The sequence below is a fragment of the Centroberyx affinis genome, unplaced genomic scaffold (genome assembly GCF_046629955.1).
Source record: "Centroberyx affinis isolate AG114_WGS23_722 - 3 ecotype Tasmania unplaced genomic scaffold, CSIRO-AGI_Caff_v1 ptg000833l_1, whole genome shotgun sequence".
In the NCBI taxonomy this organism is placed as follows: Eukaryota; Metazoa; Chordata; class Actinopteri; order Beryciformes; family Berycidae; genus Centroberyx; species Centroberyx affinis.
The window spans coordinates 5,551-21,482 of NW_027279431.1; the positions used below are offsets into that span (position 1 = coordinate 5,551).

General features: G+C 42.2%; 2 protein-coding genes across 3 annotated transcripts in view; one reads left to right on the forward strand and one right to left on the reverse strand.

Annotated features, from left to right (window-relative positions):
• Positions 1–415: 415 nt before the first annotated feature.
• sh2d3cb (SH2 domain containing 3Cb) overlaps positions 416–15,932 on the forward strand; it is a gene marked incomplete at its 5' end in the record, with an annotated part of 28,310 nt that continues 12,793 nt past the window's right edge. Inside the window, 5 exons of the mRNA XM_071520902.1 lie at positions 416–455; positions 2,740–2,868; positions 4,935–5,344; positions 10,272–10,443; positions 10,537–10,738. Of these exons, the coding sequence (XP_071377003.1) occupies positions 416–455; positions 2,740–2,868; positions 4,935–5,344; positions 10,272–10,443; positions 10,537–10,738 (953 nt within the window). The remainder of the gene's footprint in view (positions 456–2,739; positions 2,869–4,934; positions 5,345–10,271; positions 10,444–10,536; positions 10,739–15,932) is intronic.
• On the reverse strand, positions 8,874–11,520 carry LOC139645232 (UDP-glucuronosyltransferase 2B20-like). Of its 2 annotated transcripts, XM_071520901.1 has the most exons (2): positions 10,895–11,207; positions 8,874–10,813 (listed from the first exon to the last, which is right to left on the reverse strand). In XM_071520901.1, exons 1-2 carry the CDS (start codon positions 11,164–11,166, stop codon positions 9,940–9,942), a joined length of 1,146 nt encoding a protein of 381 aa, XP_071377002.1. In that variant the 5' UTR covers positions 11,167–11,207; the 3' UTR covers positions 8,874–9,939. The 2 variants fall into 2 exon arrangements, with proteins under 2 accessions (XP_071377002.1, XP_071377001.1); XM_071520900.1 differs by having other exon boundaries at positions 8,874–11,520.

Here is a 15,932-nt window from a genome sequence, read left to right on the forward strand (position 1 = left end):
CTAAATATTGACAGGATCCACAAACTGAACAAGCTGCTGCTGTTCTGAGGTCAGCACTGACAACAACAGACAGACACACAGTTCTGTTTGATTGAAGTAATGAGCGAGGCACTAAATTACAACAAATTCTGCAACTTTTTAAAATAATATTCAGTATAAAATTGTTCTTCTTCTTCTTCTTTTTCATCCATCATCATCTTCTTTTTCTACTTCTTCTTATTAACGATACACTTAAGTCCTTGGTTTTTTACAGTTTTACTGACTGGACTGACTCTACATTTTATTTTATTTTATTTATTTTTCTCTCAATACTGAATGATGAACTTGTGTTTTTTCATTTTTTTTCCCCAAGCTGGTTCTGCAGTGTTTTGGAAAGCTGCTCTTCATTCAGTGTTTTTCTGTCGTTGTCTTTCAGCCCGCCGGACTCGACAGACAGCAGTGGAGAATATGTGAAGGTGAGTTTCTTTTACTTTGCATTTCTTCTTTACTTGATATTAATTGTATTTTTTTGGTCAGGTACATTGCTCTGTCTTGTTTGTGTGAAACCTGATGCTGTGTTCTTACGGAGCGAGAACTGTCTATTCCCACTGGACGTACCTGGTTAAATAAAGGTTAAATAAAACCTCCAGGCTGTGTGTGTGTGTGTGTGTGTGTGTGTGTGTGTGTGTGTGTGTGTGTGTGTGTGTGTGTGTGTGTGTGTGTGTGTGTGTGTGTGTGTGTGTGTAAACCCCGCAGAGCGTCCTGTACACTCAGCGGTCAGGCTCTGATTCAATTAGGACCGGTGACATGAAGGACTGAAGGAATACAGAACACAGGCTTCTGCAGAGGAATAGTTTCAAGACGACCGGGTTACCGCTGGCAACCGAGCCGATAGGAGCAGTCAGGCAGGGAAAAGGTGGAGAGAGAGAGAGCGAGGGAGAGAGAGAGAGAGAGAGAGGGGGGGGGAGACAGACAGAGAGAGAGACAGAAAGACAAACAGACAGACAGAGAGAGAGAGAGAGAGAGGGAGAGAGAGGGGGAGAGAGCGACAGAGAGAGGGAGAGAGAGACAGAGAAAGAGAGAGAGACAGAAAGACAAACAGACAGACAGAGAGAGAGAGTGACAGACAGAGAGAGAGAGAGAGGGAGAGAGAGACAGAGACCGTGAGAGAGAGAGCCACAGAGAGAGAGAGGGGGAGAGAGAGAGGGAGAGAGAGAGAAAGAGATAGAGAGAGGAAGAGGGAGAGAGGCAGAGAAAGAGAGAGGGAGAGAGAGACAAACAGAGGCAGAGAGCGAGAGTGACAGAGAGAGAGAGAGAGAGACAGACAGTGAGAGAGACACAGAGAGAGAGAGAGAGCAACAGAGATAGAGGTAGAGAGAGTGAGAGAGAGAGGCAGAGAAAGAGAGAGACATAGAGAGGCAGAGACAGACAGAGACAGAGAGAGAGTGACAGAGAGCGAGAGAGAGAGAGAGAGGCAGAGAGAGAGAGAGAGAGAGAGAATTTCCAATTCATTGACTTATAATTGGATACTCGCGCACTTGACAAACACACTCGTCTGAATGGGACAAGCTGGCAATGAATGATAATGCTAATGAAATTTAAGCTATTCATTAGGGGCTTCCAGGTCTTTAACCCCCCCCCCCTCACCCCCTCCTCACCCCCCACCCCCCCACCTCCTAACCCGAACCCCTAGTTTGTTTTGAAGTGGTGCTGGCCGAGTGCCAAACCCCCTGATTCACAGTCCCAAGGGACGAACCGTTCGGTGGGAGGAAGAGGAGTGAGGGGGGGTGGGAGGGTGGGGGGGGGGGGGTCAGGGTCTGAGAAAAACAACATGTCACCTAGATGAGGGAGTAGGAACAGTAACTGAAGGTGGGGGCGGGGGGTGGGGGGGGTTGATATACAGTGTAGCCGTTTGGGCCTGTGTGTGTGTGTGTGTGTGTGTGTGTGTGTGTGTGTGTGTGTAAAAGACGTGACAAAGCGCCGCTGAGCGATGACCCCGCGCCGCACAATGACGTTACCACGGCAACGCGGCCGGGACTCCGGCGCCCGGGCCCTCCGGTGCCGCCAGCCAGCGAGGATGCCAGTGTGGGAATGCCAGTAGCTGTCCGCCCCCCCCCACCCCCCCATCCCCACCCCCCCTCCCCCCCTCCTCTCTCTGTCCCAAACAGAGCTGAGGAGGCTGCAGCTCGCTCAAGATGACTGTTTTCTCACATAGGAAGCTTCTTGTTTTTAAGGGAAGGGAGCAGTCCGCTTTGCTTTGCTTTTTTTTTCCTATTGAGAAAGTAGATAAAGAAAGAAAAAAGTAGGAAAATGGACAAAAAAATAAGGCTTCTTCTCTGGTGCGTCGATTTCAAATAGGCAAGAACCAAAGAAAAAGAGGGGAATCCTCACTCTCAAAAAGATATCTTGACTGATTTATTTTACGTGTGCATTCCAATAAAAAATATATACAGTTCAGTTTGCCAAGCTGTGTATTTTTTATTTGAAACATGTAAACTAAATCAATCGAGATATCTTTTTGAGAGTGCGGATTTCCCCCTTTTTTTTCGGCTATTGAGAAAGTAGGAAGGCAGAAAGCAGAGGAGGAGAAGAAGAGTAGGAGGAACAGGAGGAGGGGAGAAAGGTCTGTGGTGGGATTCGACCCGATAGCCAGCAGGGGGCAGGAACCACCCCCCCACCCCCACCCCCACCCCCCTCTGGGAATGGGACTTGTAGTTTGTGCGTTGGATCCCCCTGCCTGACCCTGTGATGCCCTTTAAGTTTTCCAAGGAGAAGTTCTGGCTGCAGCCGCCGTCGGAGGAGCTGAGGAAGGAGCTGGAGGAGGAGCTGAAGCTGAGCGGCAGCAACCTGAGGAGCCACGCCTGGTACCACGGCTGCACGCCCTGGGAGGTCAGACACACACACACACACACGCACACACACACACACACACACATGCATACACACACACATGCATACAAAAAAAATACACACGCCTGCACACATTTTAAATGCTAGGTATTACAGTGGTTCACCATAGAAAGACCACAGAAGGACATTTATGAATGCAAAGAATACACACACACACACACACACACGTTAACAAATGCACACACAGGCACATACAAGCAGAAAGGCTCATAATAATAATAATTTCTGACATGTAATATTTATTTATTTATTTATGTTGTTTATTGAGAATTTGTTTTCTATGTTTACTGTTGATTTTATTGGCTATTCTTGTTTTGTTTTCTTGCGTATGTGTGTATATATATATTTAACATGTTCGAAATAAATCTATTCTATTCTATTCTATTCTAATAACTTTATTTTTGAAAGCAACAGAAAACATAAGGACTTGGAGACAGTCAACAGCATAATAAATAAGAGCTTCAACCTCTTGCACAACACTGAAAGCAGTTAAAACATGAAAGAATGTAGATCATTTCTGTATTAACTGACCAGCTGTATAATGGAAATAGATAAAGGCACGTGTACATAACACTACACACACACACACACACACACACACACACACACATCCAGTTTGTAATGAGCAGTGTCGTTGCATCAGCTGTAACAGTCAGCGGTTCACCACTAGAGGGAGCCGTCCAACAGGCTGCCTGGCTTCTTTAAAGGAATAGTTCACCCAAAAGTGAAAACTCTGTCATCATCTCCTCCCCCTCATGCCAGGTGAAACACAGGTGAAGTTTGTCCATATAACACACAGGGAGGCTGCAGCACAACTCCATAGCAGCCTTCTCCAAAACAACTGAAGTCAGTGGGGACCAGTTCTTCAGAGTTCCAAAAAGACCTACAGTATATTTACACCATCATTTAGTGCAAATCTGAACTACAGCTGATTGATTTGCAACAAATAATGGTGTATAGGTCTTTCTATTCACAGTGTGATTGTTTGGCTGTTTTTGTTTTGGAGCTCTAAAGAACAGGTCCCCATTGACTTCAGTTGTTTTGGAGAAGGCTGCTACCAAGTTGTGCTGCAGCCTCCCTGTGTGTTATATGGACTAACACATTTCACCTGAGTTTCAGTTGGCATGAGGGTGAGTAGATGATGACAGGATTTTCATTTTTTGGTGAACTATTCCTTTAATCTGTCACTGATCTGTCAGAAGAGTTTTTAACCACTAGACTAATCATTTCAATCCAATTCAACTTTACTTTATTATCTCCACGGAGAAACCTACTTTCTCCAGAGACACACAGAGACACGATGAACGACAACAAGTCCACAACTTCAGTGAAATCAAAGACAACAGTAGCAGCAGAATCTTTAAAGACCCCCCATCTTCCTTGATGTGATGTATTTCCTGTTGAAACAGGATGTTGGGGCAGGACATAACGCAGGGAGGGATCAATTAAAAGTGTAAACCAATGGGAGATCAGGGAGAGAAAAGCTGTTTTATTTGATGGGAGGGGTGACGGGACGGGACCGTTCATAAATCTGTTTTTGCTTTATTGGTTGCAATTTTTATTTACGCTTCCTGGTGCAGCATGAGGTCACCTTACTGCAAAAAATCTCCATCTTAACAAGCCATTTAGTCTATTATTGAATACTAAAACCCCAATTTTCTTAAAATAAGTGAAAACATCTGCCAATGGGGTTAGACAGATACATTTGTTTCTGATGCAAATCAAGTTGTTTCAAGAATTTTGTAGAATCAAGTATGATTTTCTTGATAGCAGTTCTTGACTTGTTTCAAGATATTGACACTCATTTGTAGGAAATTCCTGAAACAAGTGAAACTGCATTGGAAACAAGTGAAATTATCTAATTCCATTGGCATTTTTTCACTTTTCACTAAGAAAATTTTAAGACTAAATGACTTGTTAAGATGGAGATTTTTCCAGGAAGTAAAACTAGAGGGAGTTAATTTCATGGGGACTTTAAATTCCTCAGCTGCTGTTTTGTCAGGTTTAGAGCCTGAACCTTTAGAACCTTGTGCTGGTCTCGTCAGGTGTCCGAGAGCCTGGTGTTGAACCACGGCGACTTCCTGATCCGGGACTCCCAGTCCAACCAGGGCGACTACGTCCTGACCAGCCACTGGGACCGCCGCACCCTCCACTTCCTCATCAGCAAGAGCCTGGTGCCGTCCGGCGAGGCGTGCAGCCGCGCCCGCTACACCCTGGAGGGCGAGGCCTTCGACTCGCTGCCGGCCCTCGTCCATTTCTACGTGGGGAACAGGGCGGCTCTGACCCGGCAGAGCGGGGCCCAGATCCACCGGCCGGTAAACCGGACTCTGCCGCTCAGCTACCTGGAGACGGCCTTCCGCCTGGCCGGGCCGCCGGGCCCCGCCGCCGCCTCGCCCTCCTGCCACCGAGGGCAGAAGACGGGCGGCGGGGGCGGAGCGGAGGTGTGTCCCTGCAGGTGAGGCGATATTGAGAGCAAACTGGAAAGGAGAGGTTGGATATGATTTGAGTTGTGTGGGTGTATTTTTTTTACATAAAAGATTGCCTGGTGCAGCTTTAAGTCTGGTGAAGAATATTACAAAACTTCATATTGTCACCAGTTTACTTGATAAAACACTTTATTGGAGCAGCAATATCAGTAAACCTTACTGGAATGGACAGTTGAAAGTAATGTGGGAGGAAATGAGGATGGCTGAGAAAAGATTTCTAAAGTGTGATGGTAAGGATATGAGGAAGCAACGGTTAAAAAATGAATTTAAGACTAGACAACAGAATTTTGACAGAAAAAAGCGGGCTTGCAAAGGAAAATATGAGAGGGGGCAAGCATTAAAAATAGAGCATTTGCAAACCAATAACCCCCAGTTGTTTTGGAATATGATAAATAATTTGGGCCCAAAAAGAGTTAAAAACATCCCAATGGAACTGGTGTTAGAAAATGGATCCTCTGTCTTTGCTATTGATTGTGTTCTGAAGAAATGGGAAACAGATTTTGGTTCTTTATTTTCTGGAAGTAACTGTCCAGCTGAGTGGGATAGTTGATCTTAACAATACTATGGAGGCTAATATGCAGCAGGATTCTTATTCCTTCAATCAATACTTAAATGCTAGTATCACTGAAGAGGAAGTTAAAAGGGCAGTTGGCGGACTTAAACTGAGAAAAGCAACTGGTATTGATAACCTGCCCAATGAACTATTTAAACTACCCTATTTGAGTACAGCTTGGTTCCCTCTATTTGGCATAAATCTATAATAAAACCTGTAATAATAATAGTAATATAGTAATAATACCTGTTATTTTTTACCAAGATGGTGATGGAATAGAATACTATGAATTGCTTGACATTTCATGAACTCTCTCTCTCACTCTCTCTCTCACTCTCTCTCTCTCTCTCTCTCTCTCTCCCCCCTCTCTCTCTCTCTCTCTCTCTCTCTCTCTCTCTATGCAGTCCTTCCTCTCTTCACCACAGGGAGGCAGATGGTAGCTGTGTCCGCGGTCCGGAGCCGGACCAGACTCTGCTGACAGCTGGGGAAACTCCTCTCACCTCACCATACAACAGTGAGTTCAACACTCAGGCTGCGTTCACACTGCTCAGTTCTGAATTGCTGCTCATATCTGATTTGTTTTTGTTTGGATGACTGTTCATATTTATTCCAGGATGTAACCCATATTCAATACCAAGACACCAACTGACAGAGATGTCGAAAAGACACATGCACAAAAACAAAAGACACCATATCCGTTTTTGTAGCTATGAAAATGTTTGTGCTTCCTGGTTGGATCCGCATGCAAAAGGTTATTTCTTTCAACATTGCTCCTACATGTGGGCTGCAGACTCATTGCATTTACAGTTTGTTGTTAATGTGGCCAAATCCCACCTCCAGAGCTGCTTTGGGTGATCGGATTACAATCCATCTTCAATGCGTCTTGGATGTGTTTACACCTGCATTATGTGGTTTTATTTATTTATTTATTTATAAAGCGCCTTTCGAAACCAGAGTTACAAGGTGCTGTACAATGAAAACATTAAAAAATAGAAAATAAGGCAGCTTTATTTGTATAGCACATTTCATACACTGGGGCAATTCAAAGTGCTTTACAGAGTGATAAAAATAAAAATAAGAAAGATAAAAGAACACAACAAATACTCCCACTTTTAGATGCACATTGTGAGTGCACCCATATGTTTTTCTTTTCTTTTCTTTTCCCCTGTCCTTCCTGATTCTACTCTTGATCTGATATTTACGTCAGATCTCACTGCCTAAGGCAGACGAGAATCACATATTCTCCTCTTGGTCAAAAACCTCACCATCCACAGATGGATGAGAATCATACAGGGTAAAGCTCTGTCCCCCCCCCACATATAGTGTTCACTCATGCGCAAGTAAGCATTACCTGGACGACGGGCCGAAATCCTGATTGAAAGTTATCGAAGCAATTGTTCAGCATTAAAAAGTTACTAAGTTGTTGGTGAACAACTTTTTCAATAACTTTAAGTTTGATATTGGTCGATAGTTATCCAGTACAGTAGCATCAAGACTGCTCTTCTTTAGGAGCGGCTTAATGACTGCAGTTTTCAAAGCCTTTGGAAAAATGCCAGATTGGAAAGAATTGTTAACTACAAGTATTAGTTCTTTCGCCAAGCGGCTCAAAACTGTTTTAAGGAAGCTAGTGGGTAAAACATCAAGGCAACAGGTGTATGATTTGAGATTGGACACAGTTTCTTCGAGTGTTTTGTCGTCAATGGGATTAAATTGTGTCATACCTACCAAGTTACTTCTGGGAGACTGCAGTGATGATGCTTTTTTGTTTGGCATTGAGGAGTTAATCGCATGTCTGATGCCTTGAATCTTGTCATTAAAAAAGGATGCAAACTCGCTACATTTGCTGGTAGAAACTAGTTCTGGGGATATTGGAACCGGAGGGTTAGTGAACCTGTCAACGGTAGCAAATAAGATGCGTGAATTGTTACTGTTCTTGTTGATGATCTCAGAGAAAAATGATTGCCTAGCACTTTTCAAGTTCAGACTGTAAATATGTAATTTTTCTTTATAGATTCCAAAGTGAATCTGGAGGTTTGATTTACGCCATTTTCGCTCTGCTTTCTGGCACTCCCTTTTCTCTGCCCTTACAGAAGGAGTGTTTCTCCATGGTGCCTTTTGCTTACTAGCGATCATTTTAACCTTAGCAGGAGCAATGGCATCGATTACATTCAAAACTTTAGAATTGAAGGTATTCAGTAGATCATCAACATGATTTGAAGCTGGGGCAGTTTCAGATTTGATGGCTTCCATAAAAAGTGTTCTGGTATTCTCATTAATGTACCTTTTTTTTTAACAGTTTCAGATCTAATGTTGATTTTTGGTGTAATAGACAGATCAAAGAATACACAGAAATGATCTGATAGAGCAACATCAAGCACAGTGACATTTGAAATGTTAACACCCTTAGTAATAACCAGATCTAGAGTGTGTCCTCTAGTATGGGTCGGCCCTTTCACATGTTGAGACAGATCAAACGTGTCAAGTATGGCTGAAAGTTCTTTGGCATTTTTGTCACTGACTGTTTTAGGTGTGACCTAATTGGCGAGGGCTGGAGCCTAGGAACATTCAGTGTTGGATATGAGGCACTGGAATTAGGGAGAGGAGACGGCAGGTTCCACAAAAAAGGAGATTTATTGTGGCTTGGACATTCCCTTTAACGTCATTAAGTGCTGGGTTCTGTATAGAGCACACAAACAGAGAAATCCATATGGCATTTAGAAACAGTAACATATTTCCTCAACTTAACACAAATGCATAAACTCAAATTCTCAGTTGGCATTGAATGGAATTAGACTGATTTCCAAACATACACAAACAATACATCAGCTGAACACTGGAATTAGCCATAAACGGAAATATACAAACACATTATATAATCAAACTGATAAGGAATGAATTAATAACCCTATAAGCTAAAGGTTAAGCAATCAACTTCATATATCACTCAATTTAGACGCACTTGGCGAGCACAAAGGGAAGGCCAGTCTGGTTGGTGGCAGAGCAAACGGAACAATGGTTTCTGCTCCTAGTTATGAGAGAGCTCAGGCTCAAAGGCAGATTGAGCACACCTGTGTCTGGCTGACCTCAGTCAGCAGGTGTGTGCTTGTTGCTCCTCCCAGAGCTCAACAGGGGTGATCACAGACATGGAAGACTTTCAACACTGACATTATCTATGTGTACATTAAAATCACCCGTAATGACTACACAGTCAAATTCAGTGCAGATAATTGAAAGCATCTCAGTAAAATCATCAATGATTTCAAAATAGTTGGCGATTAATTTAATAGTTGACAACTAATCGATTAATCGTTGCAGCTCTATAATCAAGATGGAAGGAGACAAAAACATGAATGATTTTTTTCCAGATCTTGAAATGATAATACAGATTTGATCTTGGCAATGTTTCTTAGTTGAAAGAAACAGGATTGGACCACTTTCTTTACATGCAAGCCTCAAAACACCTAGGAGTCTTCTTTGACTCCTAGGTTTTTTGAGGCTTGCATGACATTTGCTCCTAAAGGACCAATACACTGCTGTATTTTATCAGAAATGCTCTCAGAGCCTATAATAAGGACTTCTGTTTTGTCAGGGTTAAGCTGGAGGAAGTTGTGTGACATCCAGTCCTTGGTTAACTGCTATCCGATTAAAATCCAAACACCCACGACATGTTAATGCCAGGTGTAAAGCGGATCTAAGAAGCCGGGAAGCTCCAAGTAGCGCCAAGTGCCCACTGGGTGACAACTGCTGTAATGTTAAGTTATGAAAAACTGGTATAATCCACCATGGGGGTGTTTTTTTTCAGTACACTTTTAATATACAACTACAGAAACACTGAACACATCTGAACATGAAAGAGTTGGGTTTGGATACCAGTGGCCGAGCAAGAGGGTCTCAGTTCATGACACTGAACACAGAAAACAACAACTATCCTATAGGTTTCTGTTGTTTTATTCACAAAAGTCCAATATCCAGACAATGTGAAATTATAACAACAATCTCACAGCACACTCATCATTGCATTTTCACTTTCCTTCTGCTAAACACCCTCCGCCACAAAAACTTCATTGCTGAAATGAAAACAATCGCTACCAGCAAAACAACTGCCAGCAGGAAGGCTGCCACGTCAATCGAGTAGTACTGGATCTTAGACATCTTGTAAGACTCGGTCCTTAGGTGCGCCGCTCCTTTGTGTCTCATGACAAACTCGATCCAGAACATGGCGCGGTCCAGTGGTTTAATGGGCTGATCTCTGTGCACACTGGACAGCTTCTGCATGTTCTCCCTGTAGTACGGCGTGTAAAGCACCTCCTTCAGCGCCTCTAGGAAGTTGTCTTTGTTTAGAGCTGCAATGTCCAGTACTTTGGCCACGCCCCTTGCTTTCATCCTGAAGAGGTTGTCCTCCTGGTCGAACATGAGAGGCAGGCCAACCAGGGGAACGCCGTGGTAGATGGCCTCCTGGATTCCATTTGTGCCTCCGTGGGCCACAAAAACTCTAGTCTTGGGGTGACCCAGGAGGTCGTTCTGGGGCAGCCAGTCCAGGATTAAGGTGTTGTTGCCCAGAGTGGACGGCCTTTTGCCCTTGTGCTTCCAGATCACCTTCTGTGGTAGTTGGGCGAAAGCGGCCGCGATGTGCTCCGCGAAGTCTTCAGGAAGATGTCCCACCAAGGTGCCCAACGTCATTATGATGACGCCGTGTTCGCCGGAGCTCTCGACAAAGTCCTCCAGGTCTTGAGAGAGGGGCTTGGAGGGTTTGCACTGAAATCCTGCCATGTAGACGATGTTGGGCATGGTGGGGCGGGGGAACTCAAAGGTAAAGTCGTTCCTCATCAGCCAGATGTCCGCCGCTTGGAACAGCTCCATGTAATGTACGTTGGGGCCGAAGTAACGATGGACCAAAGGAATATAGTTTGGGTCTGTGACGTATGCAATTTGAAAACGTGTGAAAAAATAGTAAAGGACGTTCTTGATTCGCTGGGGAAATGTCATCTTGTCCGTCAGTTCTGTCCCTGGGAATGGGACATAGGAGAATGGGGAGGGAGCGATGGCATGATGCGCCTCCCCCTGGACGGTCCACCTTACGTTTAAGACAAGCGGAAGACCAAGATAATGAGCCAGCATCACCCCTCCTCCAACCGCAGGGTCCGTCAGAACCACATCATACTTGGCGTCTCGGAGGCTCTGTATCATTTTGGCATCCTCGAAAATATCCTCTATCATCTTAACTACTTGTTTGTTCATGTCATAAAACTGTGCCAGCAGTTCGGATTCCAGCGATATACGAGCCCAAACCGAAGCGTCTTCCCGTCGAATCATGAGCATCTTGGTCACAAATGCCCCGAAGAATTCCTCGTCAAAACCGCCAGAGGAATTGACGGTGATGGTCTTGTAGCTAGGGGAGTCAGCCTTGATGTACCAGGTGTCATTTGGGCGTATCACTGTGATTTCGTGGCCTCGGGAGTGAAGCTCCTCGATGAGGACTTTCATGTTGATCCAGTGACTTCCATCCACAGGGAATACCAGGACTTTCCCTCCGTACACGCAGGGTGAAGAGCAGAGCAGCACAGCAAGCGCTGGCAGGATCAGTCGGTTCATCTCTGAAAGACATTTTGACAAGAGATGCAAAGCTGTTAGATCCGTTTTTACTTTTAACCAAGAGAAGCCTTACAGTTCTTGGTTTACAAGACTCTGTTAACTAGATTATGCATCATCTTTTCAAACGGCTGAAAGTTAAAAAGAACTGAAAAGCTTGTCTTATTTTGAGGTAGGTAGAAATGAAATAATGAGAAAAGCTTGTGCTCACCCAGTGAAATTAAGATGTGAATCCTGTTTGTTAAAAGGTTGTAGCCGTATTTATATATCAGTAGAATATGTACTCTACACTACAACAAACTTGTATGGCTCCAAGGCTATCATTTACCTACTTAGAGTTGAAAGAGTAGAGTTACTGCAATGTGCAGCCAAAGCAAACATCATGCACAGTCCAACAATTCTTTCTAAAAGGAAATGTCATTGTTCTTTCAGGCGTGCTGCTTCAAGAGTTACATAATACCCTGATTCCCACAACTCAATAAGACCTCCAGATTACACAAGAACACGGTGTGGGAATTTTTGCTTGTAAATCCCATAATGTTCACTAGAACTGTTATTAGATGGTAGGTGTTCCCTTCTCAAATGACTCTGCGTTGTGTTTGTGCCTCACAGCATTACTGCCCCTCTCCCCAAAACATAAGGACATAAAAGTACCTCACTTTTATGCGTTTAAAAGGCCAAAGTTCATGACGAGCTTTTAGATGTCAGCAAAAACTGAACTGTAAAAACTGAACTGTAAGAACTGTAAATGGTGTTAATTTACCAACAATACTTAAGTCAGGACAGGTTATTTTTCCTAGTTTCACAGCTGACACAGTTAATGGCAGTTAGATAGAAAGCCTTTGTTATCATTGTACAGAATACAACGAAATTAGAACCTGGTCAGTGCAATTAAAAGATACAGGGAAACAAAACAGAAACAAAACAAAACAACCTCAGCAAACAAACATCCACAGCCAACAACACAGGTTCTAAAATAATAAGTAAAATAAATAAATAAATACAATATAATTTTGCACTAGAATAAGTGTACTTATTGCACTAGAATAAATGCCCTTAGGCTTTTGCATGGCAGGACACACAGGGCAGTTTTTATTTTTTTGTCCGACAGGCATCAGTCCCCAAGGAGTTGCTTTAACCACACAGGAACCTTGTTTGACCTTGTGTGTCACTTTGTTGCTGGAAGTGTTGCCCATCTGCATTGAACCAGAAATTATTATACTCTCCCATAACTTCTTCTTCTTGAGGAAGAAATGGAAAAGTACTTATACTAAGCAACATTCATATATACCATTGACCCATATATACGCCATCAGTGCTCGAGAATACTGAATCTGCTTCACCGTTAAAAGATTAAAGATTAAACTCTCTTGTGTGTTTCTGACAGAACTGTGAGCTTGGAATGTGCAAATATCCAAATCTCATAGAAAACACTGACCAAGTGGCACTGACAAAATAATAAATTGTCTTCTAGAACAAGGCGCTCACCTCTTAGTACGCATCTCCTTAAAGTGCTACAACTACAATTATCATTGGTTGTTCAGTCTTGTTCATGTGACCTTATGCCTTTTGACCAATAGCTTTATTATATTCAACACTATAAAGCTATGTAATCATCCGTATGTTGAGTTCCTTGGCTCCCGACCTGCCGATTGAATAAACTGTCAAACTGCCACTCGCTCCTCCTGAGGTCTCTTCCACAATAGGCAAACCTTTGTATTAGGGCTGGGCGATATGGTAGAAATCAATATCATGATAATCATAAGGATTTTTCTCGATATCAGTATATATCACGATATGGTTCATGTATGCAAAATCACGTTAAATAATCAAATTAATGTTCATCTCATTGAACCGAATAGTAATGTTAGGTGTGATGTCAAACAAAACAGAAATATTCAAATAATATTCCTACCATAGCAACCTCAACCTACCAACCTACCATCATACCATTTTATGAGAGTTTTTAAGTAAAATTTGCTTGTCATCATCAATTCAGACAGCAGAAATGTGTGTCACAATATCAAAATATCTTCATATCATCACGATATGATTCCACTGAAAGACGATAAACGATAATATTGAATTATCGCCCAGCCCTACTTTGTATGAATTTATAACAGACTGAGACATAAGCATGGCACGACAGCTGCAAGCACGATAAATTTGAACTTATTTTAGATATAAATTCCACGTAAACAGTGCTATAGTTTGGATTATGGATGTGAAGCATCTGAAAGTGTTTCGACTCCTCAGCAACCATCTCAACACTTAGCTGAACACTTGGTTGAGCAGTGATGCTTAGTTTAATCAGCTGCTTGCGATGCAGAATTCAAATTCCTCACTGCAGTTCACAGTGTTGAATAGTTTCCCCTCTATCTACATGATTCAATAATACTTCATTCTTTGTAGGTCTGTTATTTCTAAGAAATGTATTTTGCAGCCTAAATGATTCTGTTAAATATAACGTACAGGATATTCATTCACACAGGACGTAAACATGACAAGATATTACACATTTCATCATGCAGGGACACAAACAACTGCAAGGAAACATTAATTAAATAAATAGAGTTTAAACTCCCCAACAGTATATGGATCAGTATCTTACAGGGTAACGCTTCAATAATTTAACTCTCTAAAAGAAAGAGTACTTTCACTTTGGATACTGCAGTACATTTTGCTGCTAATACTTCTATACTTCTATACTACTTTTCAATTCAGGACTTTTACTTTTAAATTCGTATTTTTCTATTATGGTAGTGCTACTCTTACTTAAGTAAAGGATTTGAGTACTTTTTCCACCACTTTTCTTTTTCCGCCTAATTGATATAAAAACACTCACCAAGAGCGGCTCAGTCCTCAGATTGCGTCGACACGAGGCTGTCAGCGGACGCCCGACTCCCGTCCGGCTCTAGCGGTCTGGGCTGGAGCTGAGGGAACAAGGGACTGAAGTTCAGCGTGTGGTATGCAGCGGCAGCTTGATTACATAAGGCGAGCTCACGTGTTTACCTCAGTCTGCTCTGTAGATCTAGTATTTATTGAAATGTATTGAAATGTATTGAAATTTTTCTGGTACCGGATATAAATCCTCCACACCAGACTCTACAATTCAAAACAAACAACCATACAACAAAAAAAATACCACAATATAGTTTTTTTTTAAATCACAACAATTCACAGATAATCACAAATAATCACAGCTCAGCTTTATAATTATACAAAATATCCTTTGTTGACCAGAATTGATCCAATCTATTTTTAAAAGAATTAACTGAAGGAGCACTACATCCTCTGGAAGCTCGTTCCTTGCTCTCACAGCACCAAGTATGAAGAGGTTTTTTCTCTTTTCAGAGAAACACCTTAGTGGAAATCATTTTAAAGAGTTCCCTCTTAACTCAAACCTACTATTCCAAAAGTGGATGACAGGCTCGGCTGTGATGTCATATATTCTGTGAACAAGCTTATAGACCTCAATCATGTCTCCTCTATGTCTTGTTCATGTGACCTTATACGTTTTGACCAATAGCTTTGTTAGTGTTATTTATTAGTATTGAGATTAGGTTGAGGAATACAACTAGGGATTTCTGGTTGATAATTAATGTGGACTAAAGGCAAAATAGCTGCTTTTTGGTCATGTGTTTTTAATTAATATGTCATTATAGTTTAGAGTTGGTGTTTACATACTGTGGGGCGCACCGCCTGAGGAGCTTAGGTTTGCAAAGTCAAACCTAAGTTCATTCACCCAGCCAGCAGTAAGCAACGAATGGCTTTGATGTGACTGTTTTTGATCTCACCCACTTTTTTTTCCCCTCGTGTTTTCCCGTTTTCCATACTTATGTTTATGTCCTCAGGAGGAATTTCAGTTCACTTCACTTTATTGTCCACAAGGGAAATTCAGCTTGCAACAAGGCACAGTGAAAACACACAGATGTATCGCACAGATGCAAAACAAACCGATTCCAGTTCGGTTAAAAAGGATAGTTGGTGGCAGATACAATCCATACACAAGAGGAGAGAGAGGAGATATTTGTGCAAAATGTGCAAAACTACCAATTTTTACGTAGAGTGCAAATTAAGCATAGTTATTTTACATATTTATTTTATGCCTGTCTGTAAAGCATTTTGTAAAATCTATATAAATAGAGTTTCTTATTATTTCTATTATAAAATGATAAAACACAGCAAAAGAGATAAAAAAAAAAAAACCCATCACAGGTTATACAGGTGAGATAACAATCCAAGGGACTTACGATGAATATCAGATGAAACAAAAGAAAAAGACAAGAAATGCAAAATGCATAAACGAAGAAGGAGGAAAACAGGAAAACAAACTGAAAGTAATAACATGATAAAATATAGCTGCAAGCGGTGATTCGGTGGTTCAAGCACTAATGGCACTGAAGAGCTGCAGG

What these genes read in the sequence shown, in the direction of transcription:
- LOC139645232 (XM_071520900.1), bottom strand. Translation starts at nt 11,520, where the DNA reads ATGAACCGACTGATCCTGCCAGCGCTTGCTGTGCTGCTCTGCTCTTCA.